The sequence below is a fragment of the Balaenoptera musculus genome, chromosome X (assembly GCF_009873245.2).
Source record: "Balaenoptera musculus isolate JJ_BM4_2016_0621 chromosome X, mBalMus1.pri.v3, whole genome shotgun sequence".
NCBI classification, from domain to species: domain Eukaryota; kingdom Metazoa; phylum Chordata; class Mammalia; order Artiodactyla; family Balaenopteridae; genus Balaenoptera; species Balaenoptera musculus.
The window spans coordinates 18,272,464-18,298,701 of NC_045806.1; the positions used below are offsets into that span (position 1 = coordinate 18,272,464).

The 26,238-nt window shown below is 40.0% G+C and overlaps 1 protein-coding gene across 2 annotated transcripts in view; it reads left to right on the top strand.

Moving 5' to 3' along the window:
- PHEX (phosphate regulating endopeptidase homolog X-linked) overlaps positions 1–26,238 on the top strand; it is a 194,712-nt gene that overhangs the window by 56,969 nt on the left and 111,505 nt on the right. For both annotated transcript variants that reach the window (XM_036841159.1, XM_036841160.1), the window contains 2 exons: positions 6,880–6,973; positions 9,144–9,272. In XM_036841159.1, coding sequence (XP_036697054.1) covers positions 6,880–6,973; positions 9,144–9,272 — 223 coding nt within the window. The remainder of the gene's footprint in view (positions 1–6,879; positions 6,974–9,143; positions 9,273–26,238) is intronic.

Below are 26,238 nucleotides of genomic sequence, written 5' to 3' on the forward strand. Positions count from 1 at the left end.
GCTTTAGGCGCGCAGGCTTCAGTAGTTGTGGCACACGGGCTTAGTTGCTCTATGGCATGTGGCAGCTTCCCAGACCAGGGCTTGAACCCGTGTCCCCTGCATTGGCAGGTGGATTCTTAACCACTGCGCCACCAGGGAAGGCCTTGTCAGGTTTTTCTTAAAGAATGTTTAGAATTTGTTGCTTTGTTCCTTTAGCACTACAAAACAAGGAAATGCTAAAAATGTCCAAGAAAGAGAATTTTTTTTTTATTGAAGTAGAGTTGATTTACAGTGTTGTGTTAATTACTCCTGTACAGCAAAGTGGTTCAGTTATACATACATATACATTCTTTTTTTTATATTCTTTCCCATTATGGTTTATCATAGGATACTGAATATAGTTCTCTGTGCTCTACGGTAAGCCCTTATTGTTTATGCATTCCATGTATAAAAGCTCATGTCTGCTCACCCCAACCCCCCACTCCAGCCCTCCCCCAACCCCCTCCCCCTTGGCAGCCACCAGTCTGTTCTCCACGTCCGTGACTCTGTTTCATAGATGGGTTGACTTGTGTCATATTTTAGATCAGGAAAGAGAATTTTACATCCTCATGAAGCCATTCACATTTGACTACAGAAAATGAAGCACAGGAAGGTCAAATAGTTCACAAAGACAGCTTAATAGGCTAATTGCCGGGCCATGATTAAAAATCATACTTTCTTATTTGGACTTAGACAAGGCTATGTTACCAGGAATTGTGTTGGAAAAAAGGCACCTGCAGAAGTCCTAGGAATAAAATTTAGCATCCATCCCCACCTATGAAAACACTTAGACACTTTTGAAGAGCTGTTCATTTTAAGATGCTATTTTCTTATGGTAAAAACAGTATGTGTTCATTGAAGAAGACATACAGAAAAGTAAACATGCAGAAAAGCGAGAGTAGAAATAATAAATTCACTTCAGATTCTTTGTGAGGTAGAGCCTTGCTATTCCAAGTGTGGTCTGTGGACCAGTAATGCCAGCAGCATCACCTTGGGCCCTTGGTAAAAATACAGATTCCAAGGGCCCTCCTCCTTAGAGGCTGATGCAGTAGATCTGGGGTGAGGCCCAGAAATCTGTATTTTAACAAGCACCCCAGGAATCTTATGATTAGTTTTTTGGGAGACTCACTGCTTTAGAAAACTTTTTCATATGTACTTCCTAGCTCTGAAATACTATAAAATATGACCCAAATGATTTTGTACTCCTATGCCATTGAGTTACTTCAGCACATTTTAAATGGTGGTGGTAATTTCTGTTGAAAGATGGAATTTGCCATGCTGTATATGCATCCTTCAGCACCTAGTGAGTTGGTTTCTTCTAGTGTCTGTGTTATCTTCAGTTGTAAATTAGTAGGTACTTTTGGAAATTGTATTAATTTTATTTCCACAAAAGCATAATTTACAATCAGGGGATAGATTGGGCCTTGGTGTACTGTATTAGATAATCTCTTTGATGGTGATTACACTTTAGAATTGCAGGACCTGTCATGACAAAGGGACCAAGAAAGACCATGATTGGAGGAAGACTTTAATCTGGTTCTTGACAAAATGATAACTTAGACAGATGTAAACATAGTGAACTATAGTGTAAGAAAATATAGATAGAAAAATTAACTGCAGATATTATGTACATAACATAAATGACCTGCAGATGTTATGAAGCTTCAGTTTTAAATAAAGACAAAAACCAAATCTCTGTCACATAGTTTACTCTTCAGCAACCAATTCCTCAAAAACAACTTGTATTCTGTGTATGTTTATGAGATTTCAAAACACTATATGCTTCTTGAGAATTTTGATAACACTTTATTTGCATGGCACAGTACGGTTTTTAGACTGCTAATCATCTTTGATCCTCACTTGTGTTGTGGCACAAGAGTGGTCAAGGAAATGTGCCCTTGGGTTCCCTAGTTACTATATTAGTCAGGACATACCAATCACTGTAATAAGCACCTCTAAACTCTTATTGGCTTGTACAATGAAAATTGTACTCTCTGCTCCTGGAATGTCCAACATGGGTGTCCCTGTAAGGCAGCTTTCCTCCAAGTAGGGACTCGGGAACCCAGGCTCCTTCCATCTTGTGGTTCTGCCTTCCTCTGGCTTTTTGGAATCCTCTCCATTCAGCCAGTGGATGGGGAAAGAGAGAGAGTGGAGGATTGCAAGGAGGTTTTGTGGGAAGGCCTAGAAGTGGAATGTGTCACTTCAACCCATATTCCATTGACCAGAACTCAGCCACATGACCCATTTAACTGCAAGAGAAGCTGGGCAATATAGTCTAGCTTCGTGCCCAGGAGCAAAATATCAAAGAACTTACCTAATTTTCTGGTTTGCTCCTCTCCCTCATCTCCACGATTCAGTGAACATCTGATGGTGGGCACTCCTGTAATTGCTTTTGTAACTTCAAGGCCTAGCATGGTACTTCTCACATAGAAGATACTTCCTAAAAATTTCTAAAAGTTAACTGATGGCCCAATGCCCACTGTGCAGGAGGTGACATAGGAGCAGAACCCCAAAGGATAAGGAGGAATTTTCCAGATAGGGGAGAGTGGAAAAGGGGGATGTTGAGCATGTTGGGTGATGGGACTAGCATTAACTTGGATGTTGCCTTCAAGGCAACAGTTTCCGGACTTCCCTGGCGGTCCAGTGGTTAAAACTCCGCACATCCACTGCAGCGGGCATGGGTTCGATCCCTGGTCGGGGAACTAAGATCCCACATGCTGTGCAGTGCATCCAAAAAAAGAAAAAAAAAAAAAAAGAGGCAACAGTTTCTGATTCAGTAGATCTTGGGGGAGGCCCAGGAATTTTCTAACAAGTTCTCAGGTGATGGTGAAGCTGCATACCTCTGGGCCGCCTCTAGGATTTAGGAAGGTCTCTTTGGCTTTGAGAACCTTCGAGAGGTACCTGCTTGGCTTACCTCAGGTGGTTTGACTCAGAGGAGCAAATGCAAGCTGTGGAATCTGAAGACCCAAATGTTAGTCCTGGAATTGACCCATACTTATAAGTCCTTTGACCTCTGACCTTTGTTTTATTTATCTGAAAATTGGAATAATAATAATAACCACCCCATAGCATCGTCATGAGGATCAAAAAAGGTCTTTATGATCTCTTAAATGCAATACAAATGTAAGCTGTCACTAATTGAAAACAAGGGGCAGGAAAATCTTCTTAAAAAAAAAAATCTTCCTAGTCAGAGGCTTTGGGAAATGATTTCATGCTGCTCTCTTAGTGGTGGATTCTCTCCTGAGATGCTTTGCTTTCCTCTACTTTATTTATTGCCATTTGGGGAAATTACCATACTGCTAAAAATGCTTTTTGAAAAAAAAGATGTGTTATTTTTCAAGGACTGTTGCCGAGTCTTATTTTTGTTTTTTGATAACATCTGAGCCTTAAGTGGCAGTAATTCAGTCATTACGGTCAGATCTGTTCCTGGCGTGGTAATATTAGCACCCCCAAGCTGTGCTCCCCAGCGTTCTGTCGGTGTACTTACAGCACGCTGGGGCAGCACATCAGTGCCGTTGCCTCACTGTGCCAGCTTCCCCGGTTCCGTCTTCCAGCTCTCAGAGGTCCTTGTGTGCTATCGTCTCGGTCATGCCTTGCTTATGAAGGCCTCACACACTGTTTTTTCTTCATACCCACAGATTTCTGTGAAGTGTGGTTGTCGGAGTGTTTTGGGGTCTCTGTGACTGGACAGGAAATCTTTGTGGAACTAGAGGTGTTAATCCCTCACTGTGTGGCATGGGGAAAAGCGCAGAGGCTTTAAGAGTCAGACACACGTTGGTCTGGTCTAGCCTCCACTGCTTATTACACCTGTTCTCCAACTTGGTTGCACATTGGACTTAGCTGGGGGGGATTTAAAAACAATATTTATCGTGGGTCTCACCCTAGAGATACTGATTTAATTGGTCTGGAGTGGCCTGGGCATCTGGACTTTTAAAACTCCCCAGGTGATTCTACTAAGTTGGAGACCGACTGATTATGGGATCATGAGGCGTTACTTAATGGTTGTAGGCGTCAAGTTTCCTTTTATGTAAAATGCGTACAATAACATCTCTCCTATAGCAATGCTGTGGGAGTTATAGATAATATGGGATGCCTTAAGCGGTGTGATTTTAAGGGAGCAGGAAACGCCGAAAAATCTAAAACCCCAACATACTTGCATCATGCTGCCTCTTCTACCGCCAGCATCAGGCCACATCCTCACAACTTCCCCAGTTGATCTGGCTCATCACAGACCCCTTGAGGGAATCGCTTCTGAATTCACGTAAGCGTACCTGCTGGCCACGGACCTCCTTTGAATCTCTACTTACGGAGCCAGCACAGCTCTCACAGCCCAAAAGCAGTATTTTAAGGTTGAAGAACATACAGACCTTGTGTTAGGGTTGGGCTCTGCCCCTTTAACATTCTAGATTTTGGAGCCTAATTGCAGCCTGTGTGTTCCCTGCTGTAGCTGGCCTTTCTGCCTATAGCTCTGAGTGATGGCCCTGCTCAGCATCCCCTCCAACACAGAAGCTATTCCTGCATTAGTCAGCCTGTCCACAGTTCATGTTCCTGCTTCACACCCTGAAGCCTTCGTAGCCCAAGCCCCGTCCCTCTCCCGAGGCCTACTCTCACTCCTCAGGTTGAGGTGTGCACTCTCCCCAGCCCAGGGTCTGGCATGCACTTTTGGGTGCTGGGGTCTCCAGATCATTATTTCTGTGCTTGCCTGGTTCCCTGCTTGGCTAAAAGACCCAGGAGATCAGGGGTATAGCTTTCTCCCCTGTCCATCTCCCCAGCACCTAGAACTACTAGTACATATCGGGTGCTCAGGATGTGCTGAATGAGTGAATGAAAGAAGGGTTCCTTATGTACTTACCGTGTATCCCATTCAATTAAAAACCCCATTTTTCACGAACAAGCTGAAATCTGAAGTTCCGTGTCCCCCAGCTACACTCTAAGTTCTCTGAATGTAGGTGCTGAGTTCCTATTTCTTTACATTCCTCATGGCATCTGGGACGATACTTGGCCAACAGTAGGTGCTCAGTGAGCACTTCTTGTCTTTCTCAGGATTAGGGATGTGAACTCAAAAGGTCCAAAGGAATGACCTAAAACTACATGTTTATTATAGTGCCTCAAAAGAGCATGGACAAGGGCTAGATTTTGCTGATGAGAGTGATGGTCTCCGAGGGGAAGTGTGCATACCTCAACAAGATCCACTGGGTCTGAGAAGAAACTTTTAGAACTTCTATATCTCTTTATTCTTTCCATTGAAAAAATAACTAGGCTATATTGAGTTTTGCTATATAGATGGCCATGGACCCTTCATTTGATCTGCATGGCACATATGAGGCAAGACAGTGTTACCTTCACTGGTTAGTCTTTATTCCATATATTAAAAATAATCTCAAGTCATTTACATATACCTGTAGATTTATGAATTTTATTATTGGTTTAATCCTCACAAAATGGACAAGTGATTTAAAAAATTCTTGTAGAGAAACAGGAATTGAAGCTATTACTAATTGTATAAGCACAAAGTGAATGGGAAAAAAATGGCAGAAGTGGCCCTTCGCCCACTCTAGTTACGCCATCTTGGTTGGCCAGATGACAAGGTAAAAACAATGGTGTTCTAACCAGATCTGGGAAGGATATGGTCAAAATATTTTGAAATAGTCAAGACAACCATATGAGATGTTGATTTACATTGACTGTCATTGTATTAACCTAATCCTATATGGATAATGTGTCTTGAAGAATTAAAAGTGTTTGAAGGATTAACTAAGGAGTTTGGAAAATATCTTTATTTCATTTTATCTTTCAAAATGTCTATTTCTATATTTGTGAAAAACGTTCCTGATGTGTTAGTCCTTTAGTATATCTCTATATAAATTAAAATGACTCTACATATCTTGGGTGTGTATGCTGAAATACATTTAATTGCTAAGAGTGCATATCCACTGGGTTAGGATGCCACGCAAATGAGAGTGTGGGTTGTTCTTGATGGGCCAGTTGCCATCATCATGTCACACTGCTCTCACATGGCTGGCTGACCGAGAGCCATCTCAGGAATGTGTGTTGTTATTAGTCACCATGGTAATGGCACAGCTGGGAGGGGATGGGTCATTAAAAATTCATCATCACTATTGAGTTAGAAATTAACTCAGATCACACATCCTTCTAAGGTCAGGGCATGTTTTGCTTATAGAAAAAAGGCAACACTTAAGAAAATATAACGGATTTTTAAAAATATGTATTATGGACATTACATGAGCATATGGGGTTGTTCATATATTTGGAAGTGAACAGTAATGAAAACTGGAATTTACTCTGTCAAACATTTTGTTACTTATTTTAACTTCACAATAGCCCTGTAAGGTAGGGATCATTCTCATTGTATGACAGAGATAAAATCAACGAGCTTAAGTGACTTGCCCAAACTCCCACATCTAGTAGGTTTGCAGCCAGGGTGCATATCTACATAATTGGTATTAGCCAATATATTGCATTTTGTTTCCAAAAGGTAAGAATTCATCTGCATTTTATCAAGTCACCTAATAATTGGAAGTTCTTGACAATTTCTAGACATGAAAGGCTGGGTAACAGTGGACTCCATATCCTGAGTGGGAAAGCAAAATGTTCACACTAAGGCCTGGGGCTGGAATTTTCATATCATCTATCTGTATTAGGTGGTGAAAAGCAAGCCAATTTTGGTTGAGCTTATTGACACTGTATCATCTTATGTCATTACTCAAGTGAAAGTTCTGCAGTTTTGTATGAGCAAGAGGTCCCTCCATGGAGCTTTGCCAACAGATTTTCCCAGGGTGCTCTGCAGAGCATCAGATATCAAATTCAACACAACAAATGTGCTTCTCTTTCTGTTAACAGGACAGTTGCCAACTATTTGGTGTGGAGGATGGTTTATTCCAGAATTCCAAACCTAAGCAGGCGCTTTCAGTATAGGTGGCTGGAATTCTCACGGGTACGTTTTAAGAAGATTGCAGTGTTACATCACTGGATAACTTCACATGCCGGAACAGTCTGTATATTAACTAATCCAATAAAAATCATCTTCAGGGATTGGATGAAACAATCCAATTGTTTAAACAGAGGGAGTTTTGCAGCTCGAACTCTATTTTTTTTTTTTTTTTGGCTTTATTTCTTTTTATTGAGGTAAACCTTACATACAGTAAGGTACACTCAAGCTCTTCTTTGATGAGGCTATATAGAGATATTGAGGGCAATACTTGGGACCACCATGTTGTTTTCGCTCTCCCCTTCTTATCAGTTTATTCCCCTTTCCCCCAGTGTTTTTAAGTGGGTCACTGTAATTATAATTTTAATATTTCTTAGTGATATATTTGTAACTGTCTTTCATTTTCAGTATTCTGAATATTCAAAATATGCGTGATATAAGTATTAGATGGTAAAGTTTCATCTTTAATTTAGGGGTAGAGGTTTGTCTTTAACTCTACCTTGATCTTCAGTCTTTTAGTTTTTCCTAATTCTGCTAGGCCAAAGAGGCCTAAATTTAGTCTCCTCTGAGATGTGGCTCAACTGCCTGAAACACTTTTCTTCTCCCCCTCCTCACCTAGCTCTGTGATCTTTGCTCCTCTCCCACTCTTGTTCTCCTCTTAACTTACATAGGTGTTACTCTTTGTTTCAGAGGCTTTTGTCTGAGTAATTCTCTTACTAATACAGGACTTAAGGATTTTGTGGCTTTTTTTTTTACATTTAAGAATTTTGTGACTTTAAACAATATTTTAAGTTAATTTTATCTCAATTTGGAGTTAAGTAATGGCAAATTTTGTAAGCTATAATTTCATTTAACAGACATTTTAGTTACTAGAGAAAGTGATAAGTAGAGAAGTTCTTAGTGGGTCATTACTCTTGAGTAGTAGCACAATTATTTTGGATACATTTTGGCCCTTAAAGTCACTAGAGTATTGAGCTTTATAGAGAACATCATAAAACAACTATATATGTTGAGGTCATATCAAAGGGTTAAGCTACAAAAAAGGTAGATTATATATATGTGTCTGTGTGTATTTTTAACTCCCATGGATCACATAAAAGATGGTACTCAGCTGCTTTCCACCCCCACTGTGAAGAGAATAGAGAGGTGTAAGAAGTAGTGTGTGAAAATTTGAGGTTAGGTATGAAGGGATGTTTCTTGAGCATAAAGTGCTAAATATAATACTGAATCGCCAAAGAAGATTGTAGGATCTCTTTCTCTAGAAGTTTTAAAAATAGATTCATTCATTCCTTACCTCTGAGAGTGGTTGTGTTATCAGAAAGTAGAGGAAGAATAGATGAACTTCACTGTTAATCCCATTTGCTCTGAACCAACAACCTGGGTCTAACATCGTTCAAGGGATGCCTCCAGCCACCATTCTCAGAGCCTCCCTCCCTTGCTGTCTGCCTTCACTTTGCATTTTGAGTGCTCCAAACTCCCAACCTGCAAGGGCAACTTAAACGATATTTATTTCTTTGCTTTCATCCCCCAAGAGTAAACCTTTGAGCCTTCCAAGTCCTGCTTTGGAACTTCCTTACTTGTTTGTAAGTGTTTTCTTGAAATGGTTTAATTGGGACAGATGAGAAAAACATTGACATCTATTTTTTACTTGGTCACCAGTGTGTTCTGTTATGACACAATGTAAATATGCTTCCTGGGTTGTTCATGGTGGGCATATTTTCCTGGTCTGTCTTGTGAGTGTACTTCCCAGAGCAAGGAAACCCTCACTGTGTAGGAGCTTGATCACCTACTGATGTTAGACCTTTCTTGGTGGAACTTTAGTTCTCAGTAGATATTAACTACCATCTGGACACTTGGACAGCATCCCCTCACATCCCTGTTAACTGCAGAAAAGCTATGCTATTGTCCAAATCCTTTGTTTAATGGGGAAAATTGGAAGGAAAGGAGGAATACATTATTATCCACTCTTAAAATATTTTCACTTAGTTTTAAATATAATGGGACAAGCAGAATATTTTTCTTCGTCCGATTTTACCTTTGGTTTACTATCTGACACATGTATATGGGTTGGGGCCTGCAGTGTTTTGTAGACTGTTTCCTTCAGGTTGTTCGAACTTTTTTTCAGTTGTTGGTTTTATCCAAGTGAAGCTCAATCTGGATCGATTATCTCCCACAGGTAATCCAGGGTACCACAACTTTGTTGCCTCAGTGGGACAAATGTGTCAACTTTATTGAAAGTACCCTCCCTTATGTTGTTGGAAAAATGTTTGTGGATGTACACTTCCAGGAAGACAAGAAGGAGGTGGTAAGTGCTGCTCCCCAGCTGGTAAAAACAAGGGCGGTTAACCAGATCTGACATGGATATGGTCAGCAGGCCAACATCAGCCTTCTAGCTCTTCAAGTGACGAATCTAGATCACAGTTTTGCTTCAAAGAGGAATTCCTGCAGTACCATATTAATTGAAAGCTCAAACTCAAATGTAGAATGTTATCATGAAAATTAAGAAAATTTAGAAATGAGAAAACAGCATGAAATCATGCCTTAAAGAGTCAGAATTTCTCCTGTAGAGATTAAATGTGTTAGGTCAATGCTTAGGAAAAAAGAGGACCTAAATAATTTTAGGATTGGATATTTGAACTATTGTAATTACAAAAGGTAGAGATTTTGTAGTCAGATTTCTTTGTTTTACAGATGAGGAAGCTGGAGACCCAGTGATGAAGTGATTTGTAATATATTTAACAACTTTTCTTTTTTTGCCAATTTTATTTATTTATTTTTTGTTCTTCAAAATAAGCAACTTTTTAAAAAATTGAAGTATAGTTGATTTACAACGTTGTGTTAGTTTCTGGTGTACAGCAAAGTGATACAGTTATGTGTATAATAGTTATATATATAATATATATAGTATAATGTAATAATTAGTGATGTTGAGCATCTTTTCATGTGCCTATTGGCCATCTGTGGAGAAATGTCAATTTACGTCTTCTGCCCATTTTTTGGTTGGGTTGAAAACAAACAATTTTTTTATTGAAGTATAGTTGATTTACAGTGTATTAGTTTTGGGTATACAGCAAAGTGATTCAGTTATACATACATATATATCTATTCTTTTTCAGATTCTTTTCCATCATAGGTTATTACGAGATATTGAGTATAATTCCCTGTGCTATGCAGTAGGACCTTGTTGTTTACCTATTTTATATATATATTAGTGTGTATCTGTTAATCCCAAACTCCTAATTTATCCCTCTCTCCTTTCCCCTTTGGTAAACATAAGTTTGTTTTCTATGTCTGTGAGTCTATTTCTGTTTTGTAAATAAGTTGATTTGTATCATTTTTTTGGAGTCCACATATAAGTGATATCATATGGTATTTGTCTTTCTTCTGTCTTCACTTACTTCACTTAGTATGATAATCTCTAGGTCCATCCATGTTGCTGCAAATGGCATTATTTCATTCTTTTTTATGGCTGAGAGTATTCCATCGTGTGTATATGTGTGTGTGTGTATGTGTGTGTGTACACCACATCTTCTTTATTCATTCATCCGTCGATGGACACTAGGGTTGCTTCCATATCTCGACTATTGTAAATAGTGCTATTATGAACATTGGGTTGCATGTATCTTTTCAAATTAGAGTTTTCTCTGGATATATGCCCAGGAGTGGGATTGCTGGATCATATGGTAGTTCTATTTTTAGTTTTTTAAGGAACCTCCATACTGTTCTCCATAGTGGCTGCACTAATTTACATTCCCACCAACAGTGTAGGAGGGTTCCCTTTTCTCCACACCCTCTCATATTTAACAACTATTAAGTAGCTTAGAAACAGAAACAAAATGCAGGGATTTTTTCCCCCTTTCCTTATGCTGTCTTCTAAAAACTAGAGATGTGACATTTATTTCACAGAAAGCACTGTCAATTTTTTTCATAAGCTTAAAAAGAAATCCTTTTATTTTGTAAATTTCTAAACATATATGGAAAGAGCATTGTAATCAGCTTCCATGTTGATTACACCCATGATCTGTGGCTATTCGTAATTGTCGTAGTGGTGTTAATGGCCCAACCAGATAAATCCACTAATAAAAGGTGAGGTTTAATTTCATTCATTTACTCAACAAATATTTGTTGAACATCTGTTATATACCAAGCACTGTTCTAGGCACTTGGGATACAGCAGAGAACAAAGATCCCTGACCTCATTGAGAAGACATTCTATTGGTGAGGGTAGACAAAAAAAATCAATACAATGCATACATTAACAAGTGTATTAGAAGATGAAAAGGACTCTGGAAGAGAGAAGAATGAGATCAGGGTAAAGACAAATCGGGAGCGCTGGAAGGTATGAATATGTGGGGTGGATTGTAGGGTTAAATAGGATGATCAAGGAAAGCCTCATTGTGAAGATGACATTTGGCAAAGATTTGAAGGCGGTGAGAGAATTAGATATGGCATCTATCTGGGGGAAGAGTGTTCTAAGCAGATGGAACAGTTAGTGCAAAATCCCTGAGGCAGGGATGTGCCTGGACAGGTCAGGGAAGAGCAGGGAGGTCCACGTGGCTGGAGCAGGGTGAATGAGGGTGAGAGAAGTAGGCACTGAGGTCAGAGCAATAGCAGGGATGGTGTGGCGTTTTATAAGACTTGTAGAACGTTGTAAGAATGTTGGCTTTTACGCTGAGTGAAGTGGGGAGCTAATGCAGGCTTTTTAGCAGAGGCCTGATGTGACTTGACTTATGTTGAGAGGATCGCCCTGGCTGCTGTGTTGAGAAGAGATTGTATCAGGTCAAGAATAGAAGCAGGGAGGCCAATTAGGAGACTATCAGAGGGACCAGGCCAGAGATGTTGGTGGCTTGGACCAGATGGTAGCAGTGGACGTTGTGAGAAGGGGTTGTATTCTGAATACATTCTGAAGGATAGAACCGGCGCAGTTTGCTGACAGATTTGTTGAGGGATCTGAGAGTAAGAGTTCTGAGTCTGATTAAATGGAAATACGGAGGTGCTATTAACTGAGAAGAGGAATACTGTGGGGAGGATCAGGTTTGGAAGGGAAGATCAGGAGTTCCGTTTTGGCCATGTTGAATTTGAGATGTTATCAGACTTCAGGTGGAGATGTCATGGAGGCAGTAGGGTATGTGAGTCTTGAGTTTAGGACAGAGGTTGGGGTTGAAGGTTGGAGGAGGGAGGAGGAGTGAAACGGTTGTCCAGGGGAGTGGGAGACTGAGTAAACTGAGGAAATGTAGTATGGCTGCTCTAGGTGAAGTTGGAGGTCATGAATTTTAAAAAGTCTCCTCATTTTGGCTGTGTTCTTCTCCATGTGTTTCAGCTACACTGGAGGAGAGGGTCTATTTTAAAATAGAAATTTCAATTTAGCTAGGTTTTTGGTTTTTTTTGATGTGCATTTTCTTTGTGAAGAATTATATTTTACAAATGGCATGAAGCAGAATATCTAGGTATGATTAACTAACGGAGGGGAGGAAAAATAATTTTTTCTCTACTCTTCTAGGTCCTTGTCTGAGACCGTCCTGTAATAAAAGATCAATAGGAGAAAAACAAACAAGTTTAATAACATGTGTACCTCTTCTACTCAGGAAAACTGAGTAACTCCCAGAAATGGCCCAAGCTACCACCTTAAATTCCAAGTCCAGCTAAAGACGAAATAAGACGTTGAGCACTGGGAGAAGCCAGTTATGGACACCAGACAAAATGCAGTAAATAAGGGTATGGCTGTTATGAAGATTTAAGTCCTTGCCTTCTCCATTGATAAGAGTTTCTAGAGATTTAGTCATCCTCCTCTTGGTACAGAGAGGGAGACACCCTTACAATGGAGATTACCCTTATAAATGTTAATTTCTCTCACAAACGGGTGATTTCTACTGTTTTCAGGACAATTTCTGTGGCTGCAGCCTCTCAAAAATAATCAGCCCCAAATAATCGATATGCCAAAGGGGCATATTTTGGGATGGTATATTTTGCTTCCCTTCACTAATAACAATCCATCGTAGTCAGTCAGATATGAATATGTAAGCACCTTGGATGCAGGTGGTCATTAAACATTGAATTTAAAGGCAAAGAAATAAAAAAGTCTGTTAAGCCATGATAATTCCACTGGTTGGTATTATGTGTTGATATGTATTACAACTATGTATTATGTGCTGAGGTTTGCTTTGGAATGCCATACATCTAAGCACATTTACTTGGATTTTTTTTCTGTCTTTTGATACTTTGGAGAATTGTATGCCAAGTTCGAGACTTTATAGTTGAACCTGAAAGTACTCTTCTTGTAAATAATTCCACTGAAGAATTAATGTCTTATTTCAAAAAACTGAATATTCCCATTGTGTTTTCTTTCACTCCTTGGTCGGAGTAAATGGATTGAGAATTTATCAGATAATCACAGTGGTAACATTATAAGCCCTGGGAAGGATATAAAAACAATTAAGGGATAATGGAGGTGTTTTTATATAGCAGGATTTTTTTTTTTTGGCAGTAGAAGAATTTTAAGTAATACGAAAGGTATGTGGATTAATTTGTTTGTCTCAGTTTTGGTGTGAAAGTCCCTTTTTCATGTGTCAGGATGTGACAAGTAAAGTTGATTTTGGCACTTCCCCCCTTATTTTGATGTACATGGGGCGTGAAGGTAGTGTGATAGTTACACAGATACTCATTTATTTTACATAAAATTATTTGCCTCCCTTAAGCAGAAGCTATTTGCCTCAGGGAATACTTAAGTTGGAAACTTATAAGAGTAATATCTGGCTTTTTATAGCTGTGTTACAGGGCTCTCATCCAAGAACCACCTGGAACCACTGATTTACTTGAAAAACATTCTTTATTATTAGCTACAATCCAAAGAGAAAAACAAAAATATCCCCAATGGGACAAATTCCAGAGACACTAACTCAGAGGGGTGGCTGCCATTGTTTTATTTTCAAAAACAGTTGTTAAGCAAATGAATGCAGTCAGAAGGTTAAACTTCAGGTACTTCTCAAACTTTAATGTGTACAGGAATCACTGAAGGATCTGGTGGTTAAAATGCAAAATCTCATTGCCTTTTAACTGGGTCTGGGGTAGGACCCAAGAATTTGCATAACAAGCTCCCAAGCAGTGCTGACACTGCTGGTCTAGGGACCACACTTGGAGTAGCAAGGCCTTTGCACCATTCATTTGTTTGCAGTTACCACCAAAAAACAGCTCTGGCAATTCACGTGAGCAGGGCAGGCATTTGACTCAGGGCAGCAGTACATCGTTTACTAACGCCTGTTGCATTAGTGCAAGTAATCGCTTCAATTTTCAGATCATAGAAAATTTCCCTGATTCAAATTGCTTTAAGTGGACTGTGCCAAACCCCGTGTGAGGGCCTTCAGGCTACTTTTTAGTTCTGCTTTTTGTTGTTGTTTTTTTCCTCTGAGCTATTTAGTTTTCCTTTGAACACTGGTACCTGGGTTCCTCTAAGAGACTTTATGCTTCTCAGTATTTCTGTTTTTACAGCCTCTTTTTTTTAAAATAAATTTATTTTTTTGGGCTGCGTCGGGTCTTCGTTGCTGTGTGCAGGCTTTCTCTAGTTGCAGCGAGCGGGCGCTACTCTTCGTTGTGGTGCACGGGCTTCTCCTTGCGGTGGCTTCTCTTGTTGCGGAGCACGGGCTCTAGGTGCGTGGGCTTCAGTAGTTGTGGCTCGTGGGCTCTAGAGCGCAGGCTCAGTAGTTGTGGCACACGGGCTTAGTTGCTCCACGGCATGTGGGATCTTCCCGGACCAGGGCTCGAACCCGTGTCCCCTGCATTGGCAGGCAGATTCTTAACCACTGCGCCACGAGGGAAGTCCCCTGGTTTTTGGTTTTTTGAGAGAAGTCAGAAATATGGACTTGTATGTGAAATATCCTACATTTTAAATCTTGGTCAATACTTTGGAGGCCAAACTGAATATGTCCTTGGAATACCATTTTGTGCCTTTTACACTAACATTTTCTCTCCAGTTTTCAGACCCAAAGTCATGACCGTGTCTGTCAGAGAACTTTTTAAGTTTTGTAATCTTATTTAGAAGATCATGCATAGTTTAAAATACAGCATATTAGCTAAACATTTAACAAGTTGCTTTTGTGGAAAGTTATATGAAGGGTATGAAAGTAGAACTCTCTCAGAGAATCCATGGTGTATTGTCACTGTAAATAGAGATGATGCTGTCATCCTACTGTGACAAACCCTGATCTGTAGGCTCATGACCTAAATGACAGGAGAGAGATTTAAGGGTATGTGTGTATGTGGCGAGGGATGTCTAAAGTTGTTACTTGTTTTTCTCTTCCATTTTTAAATTATTAATGATAATTTATATCTGTAACGTATGAGTAAATGCCCCAGATAGATATCAGTGTCCACGGTGGGCACATGAAGATCCCAACGATGGCTATATAATGTTTTAAAAATCTGATGATGATAATAAGGTAGCTATCTTTTACTGAGTTTTAGTTGGATGTCTGGTACGCATTCTATAAGAGCTTTCGATGCGTTAACTCATTTAGTCCTCACGGTGGCCCTGTAATTGCTATTACTGCCCTCATGTTTCCAGATGAGGACACTGAGGCTCAAAGAGTTTAAGTAAATTCCCCAAGGTCACACAGCCTGAAAATGCTTTAGGTGGGGTTCAAGTCCAGACAGTCTAGCTTTAAGTCAGTGTTCTGTTCCCTTGCTTCTCTCTGAAAAACACTTGAATCTTCACCATTTTTATGACTGGCATGAGGAGACCAGTCATAATGAAGAGACTTCTTAGTGGCTTGTCCTATGACTGATTCACCCTTATCAGGAAATTACTTATTCATGTATTAAGATCTTACACAAATAAAAGGCACATATTTCCTATTTCTTAGCATTTTAGAGGTAGGGAACAGTTGGAATAGGTTTTGCTTCTAGTAGCATTCTAATATTTTAAAGACAAATAGAGTGAAAGCTTAATCAGTTCAAGTCTAACCAGGTGACATTGCATTTTTTTGTGTTCATAGAATTTTCAGAAGAAACAGGGAAACAGTAAGAAACAAGCTGATTATCAGAGATTTCATCTAAGAACAACATTTGAGGTTCATCTTTGGCTCAGTCCACACACTGAGCTCAATTTCCAGTATTTTCTACATATATCATTCTGAGGAGTGATCCCTGATGCTTGGAATGATGACCTAAGGCTCTGTAAGATTTCTTCATCAAAACAGTCTTTAAAATGTTTACCGTTTTTTTGGGGTTACTAAGGCAGAAACGTAAACATACACGTCAAAGAACAATTCTCTATCGTGTTGATGCAAAGGAGAAAAAGACCTTTCTGCTTTATGCTTTGAATTGTAGTTTCTAGAAAATTCAAGGAAATTCGAATTCCCATTTGAACACTTTGGCTGAGCTGAGTTATTAAACCACATAATTTTATTTCATTATAGATACTCTGTCCCCAAATTACTTATCCTTATTCATATATCTCAGCTCTGCCAATAGGCATTTTATTGCTGTTCTCTCAAATTATCTGTTTTTGTTGTAGGGTGAACCCTATTAAAGAAAAAAATATTCTGATACTTGTTAAAATGATAAGGAAGCCTTTATTCAGGACTATTGCAAAGGGTGTCAAGACTTTCAAAGTAGGAGAGAGAGATCAGGCTCAACTGTGAACATGGCAGAGACAGCTGGGGGTTGGCCAAGGAGCAGGGTGAAGGAGGCAGTGGATGGAAAATGACTTAAGAGGAAATGTTCAAAGGTCAGGGGACTTTTTCTGAAGGCAGGCCAGGGTGCACAGATATCAAGGGTGGGGGATAAGGAATCTGACAGATATGGAGGGTGCTCAGATATCAAGTGTGGAGGGGGTTCTCTCTAAACTGACTTACCGGGATTCTTGCTAAAACTGGGCTGTGCAAGCCTGGCACAGGGCTTAGAGGAACCTGACTAAAGGTTGGTCAGCGAGAGAGTTTTTGTCAACATTCAAATCAAAGATAAAGTCACTGGTCTCCTATTATACATTAAAACATTCTGTATGCAGAAGGTTAATTTAGTTAAAGAGGAACAAGTCTTTTATTATACTTTAGATTGAGATTTTATTAAGTGAAGAATTAAAGCTTTATTTACTGTGTAAAACAATTCACTGATTTCTCCTGTACTCTAGTAGCTGATTCCTTTTTCTCTTTATGGTAAGGACATCGTTCATGTCCCCAAGTAATGCCATGGATGACCTAGAGTATCTTCTAATTTTCTGAGTGCTCTGCATGAGCAATTCTGGTAGTAATTCCTATCCCAAGAACGGGTTTCTCCTCCCATCCCATACTGCTGCAGCTGGTGCTGAAGACTTAAGTACCCACATGGGTCCAATTGCAGTGGTGGAGTTTGAACTTGCAACCTCCATGCACTAGGAGTTCACCTCATTAGTTAGCCAAGATAATTGAATTGATGTACTGCCATTAATATTCAAGTTCTCCAATTCCCTTGCTCACCGTTTTTCTCAGTGGTTGAATAAATGAGATGTAACTCTAACGTTAGTGGCAGAAGTCACTTGAAAGTCAGTGTCATGCATCATAGCAATGCCTTTATACCGAGGGGTTCTTGGTTCCTTACAGATGCTGTTACAAGAGTTGCTCTCAGTATAGCCATTGTACTGATAAAGATAAAGCTCCCTTCAACACAAGTCATGCAAAGTAAAGGATATTCTATCTGGCTATCAAGTGTCCCTGTTTCCGTTTGCCTAGGCAATGGTGTCAGCTATTATATCAATCAGTTTCTCTGGGTCTTTGCAGAAGATCCGTTTGAATTAAGGCAAAACAAACTGATTTGAGTTTTAAAGGGCTTTTAAAATACAGTTATAAAATATTGACCTTATTAAGAAGTTACATCTGATTTTCTGAAAACTTGCATTAGCATCTCATAGCCCAGCTCTGTTCTTATCATCTTGGGCAAATTAACCTCTTTGTTTCTCTACCTTCCTGTTTATGAATGGTACACAAGGTTTTGCTGCTATAGTAATGCTGTGTAACACTCAGCCACAAAATGTCAGTGGCCTTCACCAATTAACAGTTAATGTTGATGCACCTGGAGTTGGTTGGTGGTTCCCCTGGGCAGCTCTGCTTATTTTGGCTTGGTTTGTCTAATGTCTGGGGGTTGGCTGGTCTAGGCTGGCTTCAGCAGAGGTGGCCAGGATGACTTGGCTCTACTCCAAGTATTTTACTTCCTTCAGCCGGCTAGCCTGGGCATGTTCTCATAGCGATGGCAGAGGTGCAAGTGAGCAGGCGGAGACACGTGAGGCTTCCTGAGGCCCAGGCTCAGGACTGGCATAGTGTCATGTCTGCATTCTGTTCACCAAAGCAAGCCACAAGGCCAGTCCAGAATGACAGAGCGGGGAAATAGACTCTGCCTTTTTAGTGAAAGGTCCCACAGCAAAGGGCATGGATAGAGGAATGGGGGTATAGAGTTAAAAGCCATCGTTACAGTGAATCATAGATAGGGATACAAACAGTACCTACTTCGCTGTTTTGTGATGAGGACTGAGTGAGACAATCCACGTAGAAGGCTTAGCACATGCCTGGTGCATAGTGAGTGCCCAGTGAATGTCAGCTACTGTTATTACTGTGTGCCATGCCTAAGATTAATCATGAAGAGAGAATGCATACTATCAAAGAACTGTGGCAACTCTCCTGCATTGAGATCTCTTCTTTCTGATTTTTCTTCAAAAGAGTGAGCGTGAGGGAGGTACCTGGGTGTTTTGCTGTTCCTAGTCCTGCATATATGCCCAGTGTAGTAGCTTTCAGTTGGGATAAAGATCCTTTTACGGCTAGTGCCCTAGCCACATTCCAGAACCTGCCCTATCATTTAATGCTAAATCTGGCTCATAAGAGAGTCTCATGCAACTATTCAAGGAGCCAAATATAATTTCTATAACAGATCCAGGTTTCACAACTCTCTACGGGCTAAATCTTATTACAGCAAATGTCGTTAAGACCCCAATCCTGACAGCTCTTTTTAAGCAACCTTTGGTAAAATGACATCCAGCAAAACAAGTAATTCAGAAAGGTCATTGGGAATTCTTTTGAAATAAGTGTGGACACTACTCTTGCCCTTGTCCTTGAGTGTGCTGCCACGATGATGACACATTTGGCCCGCCTTTCTTGTTTGTTGTCTCTATCTCTGGATAACATTGGACACTGTTGCCTTTGCCACTTATTATCGGCCAGTCTTGTCAAGTAGATCTGATCAGGCCTGTGGGCTGCGGGCACCCTGTCCTGGAAATTCATTGGCTGAAAGAAAGCACTTAGGCCCTCCAACAGAGCAGAGTTTTGGATGTGACCAGGGAGAATTCCTTGCTGGAGGGAGTTTACCCACAGCCAAAAGCTAGACCATTATGAGACTGGTTAACTTCTAAATATTATTCTGGTTTCTGATCCGTTCCCTCGAAGAGTAGGAAAGTGGGAAACAGAAAAAGATGAGTTAGAAAATCAGAGACAGTCTGTCTGTTCATATCCAGTAAATAGGATTTTACTCTTATTACCTCCCCCCCAGCCTTATGCGTTTTGATAAGAGGACATGCTAAACTCCTGCCCCAACAGACTAACATGCTTTATAGCATGTCTGGGGCCCAAATAACTTGACATTTTTTTCTTTCGCCAACATTTTAAATAGCTATGCAAGTTTGTTAATCCTGACAAACTGGTATGATTTGTTTTATCATACCAGCTTGCTTGGCTGCCAGAAACTGAGGGTTTTCTAACTATCCTTAGTTTTTCTGGCTTTACCACCTCTCCCACCTTAACATGGGTCTCTTCTTTACTTCTTATTTCAATGCCATTATTATATATATATATATTTTTTTTTTCATTATTATATTTTTATCAGGAGCCAATTCAAAGTTGTTTTCATAAATACAGTATAAATAATGAGTCAGTGGATAGTTAACATTTATTAGTGCATTGATTTATTTAATGTCTGTGTTTCTAGTGAAGTGACAGTTGCCAGAAAGAAAAGTTTTAGGAACTTCCCTTAGGTTTCAGCCTATTTCTTCCAGGTTAACCACATGAATTTTTGATAATAATTTTTGTTTTTCACATTCACTCGTCAAGTGGTTATAATTTAAGGAACCATGTCTTGCTCTAGACCAATGAGGAGACTGGAGACTTTTTAATCTTATGTTTTATTAAGATATTACTTATAATTTCTGAATATATTAAAGAGGAAAATCTCTTCAACATTATGCTTTTATTTAAGAATTTCATTAAAATTACTTTAAGATTAATGCATATAATAACCTTGAAGATTGTTTTTCTTCTTTAAGAACTCTATCAGCCTATAGCTATTTCTATCAGATATATAATATATATGTATATACATATATATATTTTTAAACCATTCTTAGCCATCTGTTCTGTACCACGTTGGCATCATCAACCTCAGAATGGACTGGGCTAACTTACTGAGTCATTTGAGTTCCACTGAAGTTTATATTTGGAATAACTGCTGGAATAACTGTTATACATTAGCATGTATAAAAGATATTTGATTAAATTTCATTTCTTTGCTAGATACCAACTGGAGGTTTTGAAAACATAAATCAACTTCTATTTATTGAACATCTGCTACATGTATCGTATGAGATATGAAATCATACCATGTGAAAAATCATATCATGTAAGATGTGGAATCATAAAACTAACAGTGGTGAGATATGAAATCATAAAACTAACAACTTTAAATTTGCAGAACACCGTAGGGGAAGAAAAATTATTTTTCCCTTTAACCTCCTAGGTTCTTGGCTAAGATCCCTCTGTAATAAAAAGACAGATTAACAGGAGAAAGAGGGAAGTTTAATAACATGTATACCTCCTGTATACATGAGAGAGACCCAGGAAAACTGAGTAACTCCCCAAAATGGCCCAAGTCATCACCTTAAATACCATCTCCAGCTAAAGTCAAAAGATGTTGTTGTCGGGGGAGGGAAGCCAGTTATGGGAGGTTACCAAAGCACGGTAAACAAGGGTAAGGTTGTTATACAGATTTAAGTTTTGACTTCTCCACTGGTAAGTTTCTAGAGATTTAGTCATGACATCTTCCTGGTACAGAGAGGGAGACACCCTTTCAAATGGAGGTTTCCCTTGTAAATGTAAATGTCTCTTACAAAAGGGTAACTTCTCTGTTTTCTGAGCTTTTTCTAATCTGCTGTTCCTTAAAAATAATCAGCCTAAAATATAAAATAATCCTCATGCCAAAGAGGTATGTTTTGGGGTGGCAAATTCTGCTCCCCTTCAACACTTTTTAGTTGCCTTACATATCCATGATCTCATTCGATCTAAATCATGATTCCTGTCTTCGAAGCTTATGGATTTCTTGGGGAGATCAAATAAATATAAATGGCAATTAAACACACACCTATATTGTTCTGAATATAAGCCTAATAGGAACTCAGAGAAGGGACTGAAAGTGTGGGTTTAAGTGTTTTGGATTCATTGGTATGAGGTAGGATCTGAGTTGGCCCTGTAGGATTTCTTTGTCACCAGAGACAAAGCTTTGAAGGAAACTACAACTGACAGTGGGGTGAACTGACCCCTTTTGTTAGCAAGCCGAACTCGATGTGCAGTAAAGTCAGTCTACAGACACTGAGTTGTGGTGAAGGGAAGTGCAGCATTTATTTGCAGGGAGAATGGGCAGCTAATGCTCAAAAGACCTGTACTCCTTGATGGCTTTTGGGCAAGGGTTTTTATTTTACTAATTTATTTATTTATTTATTTACATTTATTGTGCACTTTATTTCTGTTATTATTACATTGTAATATATAATGAAATAATTTTACAACTCACCATAATGCAGAATTGGTGGGAGCCCTGAGCTTGTTCTCCTGCAACTAGATGGTCCCATCTGGGAGTGATGGGAGACAGTGACACCCAAAGTGTGTTGCTTCTGTCCAGTCTACTCCGTAAGATGCAGCTTAACCGTCACTTGCCACTCACTGATAGGGTTTTGATACGAGTCTGCAAGCAGTTGATTTATTATGGTCTCTGTGCAGTCAAACCTCTCTGCTACTGATCATCTGTATTTGCAGCCGCTCCCCAGCACTAGCATCACTGCCTCAGCTCCACTTCAGATCATCAGGCATTAGATTCTCACAAGGAGCGCACAGCCTAGATCCCTCGCGTATGCAGTTCACAGTAGGGTTGGGCAAGGGTTTTTAAATGCAACATTAGGGGTGAGGGCGCTGTGGACATTCTTCTGATTGGTTGTTGGTGAGGTAACAGGGTGATGTTTTGAGAATCTTAAGCATAAGTCTTCTGGTTCCATCCAATCTGAGGTCTGCATGCTTGTGGTCAGCAGTTTCCATCTGGTGGGGTTCTGGTTTCTGTAAACCAACTCAAAGATATGTGTCAGATTGTTATCTGTATCCCTTGAGGAGGAACTAGGAGTCCTTTGACTCTGTTTTATGGCTGGAATATTGTGTAAGCTATCGTAACTTTTTGCTTGATTGCTTTGACTTTGTTTCTGCATTCCCTCACTTTTCTAATTATTAACTGCTTAAATTTGCTCTTTGGAACTCAGGGGAAGGCCAGCAAGACTAAAGCTTTTTTTCCAAACAAGAAGTGGGGGACACGGAGGGGGTCTGTCACCAGGAAGGCCATGCAGGGTCCTGCTTGGTTTCACATCTTCTCAAAGCAGTATTAGCATATGTCCCTTTAAATGCATTAATAGGACCATCTTGACCCATATATATAGAACACAAAGTTCCTATGTCCGTGTGAGGGGAGGGAGGATAAGGAGAGGTCAAAAGAAGAGCAGGTGAGGTAATTTTAATGCACTAAGATAGGAGAATCTCATTTAAGAAAACCTTTCCTGGAAGGGGACCTGGTGTATGCATATGTGTATGTGACTCACCAGTGTCTGATGTCTGATGTAGAATGCTGTGGGCAAAACCCTGGAGTGCAAAGAATGAAATGGGGAGCCCACTTTTAAATAGCATTGGTTGAGGGAAAGAACTAAAAACTGCCCATATACTGACCAAATAAACTGTATTTTCTCAGTGTGGGTCCATAAAATCTGAGATAAGTAGATGCTTAACAAAATGCTGCTTTACTTGGAGGGCTCTTATTCTGACTGTGGCAGATTTTACCATAATAACATTTGAGTTAATTTTTATATGTCATATTTTGATTTTTAACTCTAAATAAATATTTTCTATGGATAACTTCACCTTATGACTTCAACTTTAAGTGATTTCTATTAATGTTATATGCTGGCTGGTTGGGGCATTAGGTCAAGGTTTGGTGAAGAAATAATATTTCTGTCTTCTTATTTAAAAATCACATCAGGCTTTTGCTGCCTCAGGGAGCATGACTTGACTGAAGGCATTGTTATTATGTGATGCTGTAGAGTAGTCTAAAGATAAAAATCAGAAGTGTTCAGTGATTTATCTTCCTAGTTCCAGCATACTAAAATCATTATTTCTCTTATTTGCATTGACATGCCAACCAATGACATTAATCACCTTCAAAGATTTCCCTTGTTCTTAAAGTCTGCTGGGGTAGTTCAGCATCATTTCACAAAAACTGTTATATATTAAATTTGTAGAGTGGTCAAAAAGAAAGAATTGAGAACCTGTGATGAGGCCTGGGAGGGGAATGGTGGTCTCAGAGGACTAGGGCAGAGACCAGCTGAGGATCACAGGGAAAGAAATGAGGAAAATGATTACAGTCATCTCTCGGTATCGGCGGGCGATTGGTTCCAGGACTCCCTGCAGATAACCAAAATCCGCGGATGCTCGATTGCCTTATATAAAATGGTGTAGTATTTGCATATAACCTACACACATTAAGTCCTTTAAAATGGACTTAATTTTTCTTTTTACAGCAGTTTTAAGTTTATAACATGGGGAGGAAAAAAAATCTTTCCTCTGTCCTTCTAGGTTATTGGCTGAGCCCTCCCTATCATAAAAGGACAGAGTAACAGGAGAAAAACAGAAGTTTAATAACATGTATACCTCCTGCATACATGAGAGCAAGCCAGGGAAACTGAGTAACTTTCCAAAATGGCCCAAACCATTGCCTTAAATACCATCTCCAGCTGAAGACAAAAGAAGATGTTGGGGAGTGGGGTGGGGGCTGGGGGGACAGTTGAGGGAGGTTATTGGGAAAAGCACAGTAAACAAAGGTCTGGCTGTTATGCAGACTTAAGTTAATGCCTTCTCCATCAATAAGAGTTTCTAGAGATTTAGTCAACTTGCTCTTCCTGATACAGAAAGGGAGATGCGGAGGTTTCCCTTATAAATGCAAATGTTTCTTCCAAGAGGGTAACCTCTTGGTTTTTAGCGCTTATTTTGTGTGCTGTTTCTTAAAAATAGTCAGTTCGAGATAATCCTTAAGCCAAAGAGACATGTTTTGGGATGGCATATTCTCTCCTTCAACAACAAAATTGAGAGGAAGGTATAGAGATTTCGTGGAATGGCGATTTCCTCGGTTCTTGCCCTTCTCAAGGGAAAGAATTCAGTCAGGAGGCATAGAGCAGTTTTAAGTAGCAAGAGTTCAGTTAAGCAGAGCAAAAGTACACTCCCGAGAAAGCAGGAGAGCGGGCTGTCTGGAAACCAGAGGCAGCCCCGCAATGGGGTAGGGCCGTGTTTTGTAGAGTGGTGGTCCCTCCCTGTGTCCTGTGTTATTTGACTGACAAATCGATTGACAGCTTTAGGTTATGTAACTTTCCTGCTAGTATGCAGGCACTTACCCATAAGCACCCGAGCAGAACCCATGGGGTGGGGCGGGGAAGCAAAAGCTGCAATGCTAAGTTATTACAAATGAGGCATAATGAACCCTGGGTTACCTTGAGTCACCTTTTAGGTCTTGGTGCGCCTGCGTCAACCTGTGCTGGCGGTTTTGTCTTGCTTGGTCCTGGTATGGCTGGAAACCTAGCAGTGGTCCTTGACCACGAGAGGGAGGATCTCTGGGCATGCTCCAACCACCGGTGTCCAGGTAGGGGAGGGAAAGACGAACCGTCCAGGATGGGGCAGGACCCTCTCATGTCTGACTAGCTACCTAACACTCCTGCCCCTGACACATGCATAGTTTCTCTCATTAACATCACTCACTTTTTTTTTTTTAAACTGAAGGTGAACCTACATTGACACATCATTATCACCCAAAGTATATAGTTTACCTTAGAGTTCACTCTTGTACATTCTGTGGGTTTGAACAAATGTATGATGACATGAATCTATCATTATAATATCATACAGAGTATTTTCACTGCCCTGAAAATTCTCTGTGCTCTGCCTGCTTCTCTCTCCCCACCCCCACCCCACAACCACTGATCTTTTTATTGCCTACATAGTTTTGCCTTTTCTGGATGTGGTATCATTGGAATCATACAGCATGTAGCCTTTTCAGATTGGTTTCTTTCAGTTAGTAATATGCACTTCAGGTTTCTCCATGTCTTCTCATGGCTTGATAGCTCATTTCTTTTTAGCACTGAGTAATATTCCATTGTCTGGATGTACCACAGCTTGTTTAGCCGGTCACCTACTGAAGGACACCATAGTTGCTTCCAAGATTTGGCAAGTATCAATAAAGTCGCTATAAACATCTGGGTGCAGGCTTTTGGGTGGACATAAGTTTCCATCTCCTTTGGGTAAATACCAGGGAATGTGATTGCTGGATTGTATGGTGAAAGTATGTTTAGTTTTGTAAAAAAGCTACCAAACTGTCTTCCACAATGGCTCTCCTATTTTTCCTTCCCACCAGCAATGAGTGAGAGCCCCTGTTGCTCCACATCCTCTCCAGCACTTGGTATTGTCAGTGTTGTGGATTTGGGCAATTCTAATAGGTGTGTAGTGCTATCTCATTGTTTTAGTTTGCATTTCCCTCATGACATGTGATGTGAAACATCTTTTCTTATGTTTCTTTGCCATCTGTATGTCTTCTTTAGTGAGATGTCTGTTAAGGTCTTTGGCTCATTTTTTAATCAGGTTTTTCGTTTTCTTCTTGTTGAATGTCCGTCAGTACATAAACACAGGTAAATCTCTCACATGGGCAACTACCACAACAGCAGCAGCAACAAACAAATGCACACAACCCAAACTCAGAACCCTCAGAACCCTCTCTTAACCCTGTATCCACTTGTACCCTGTCTTTGCTTTCTCTCTTTCATAGACAGACTCCTCGACTGGGTCGTGCAGACTTGATGTGTCCACTTCCCAGTGAGGTCTGGCCTTTGTCTTCACCTGTCTTCCTCTTCCAACATTCTAAGTCTTAGAAAATGGTGACTATAGTTTGTAATACTCTATTGTATATTTGAAAGTTGC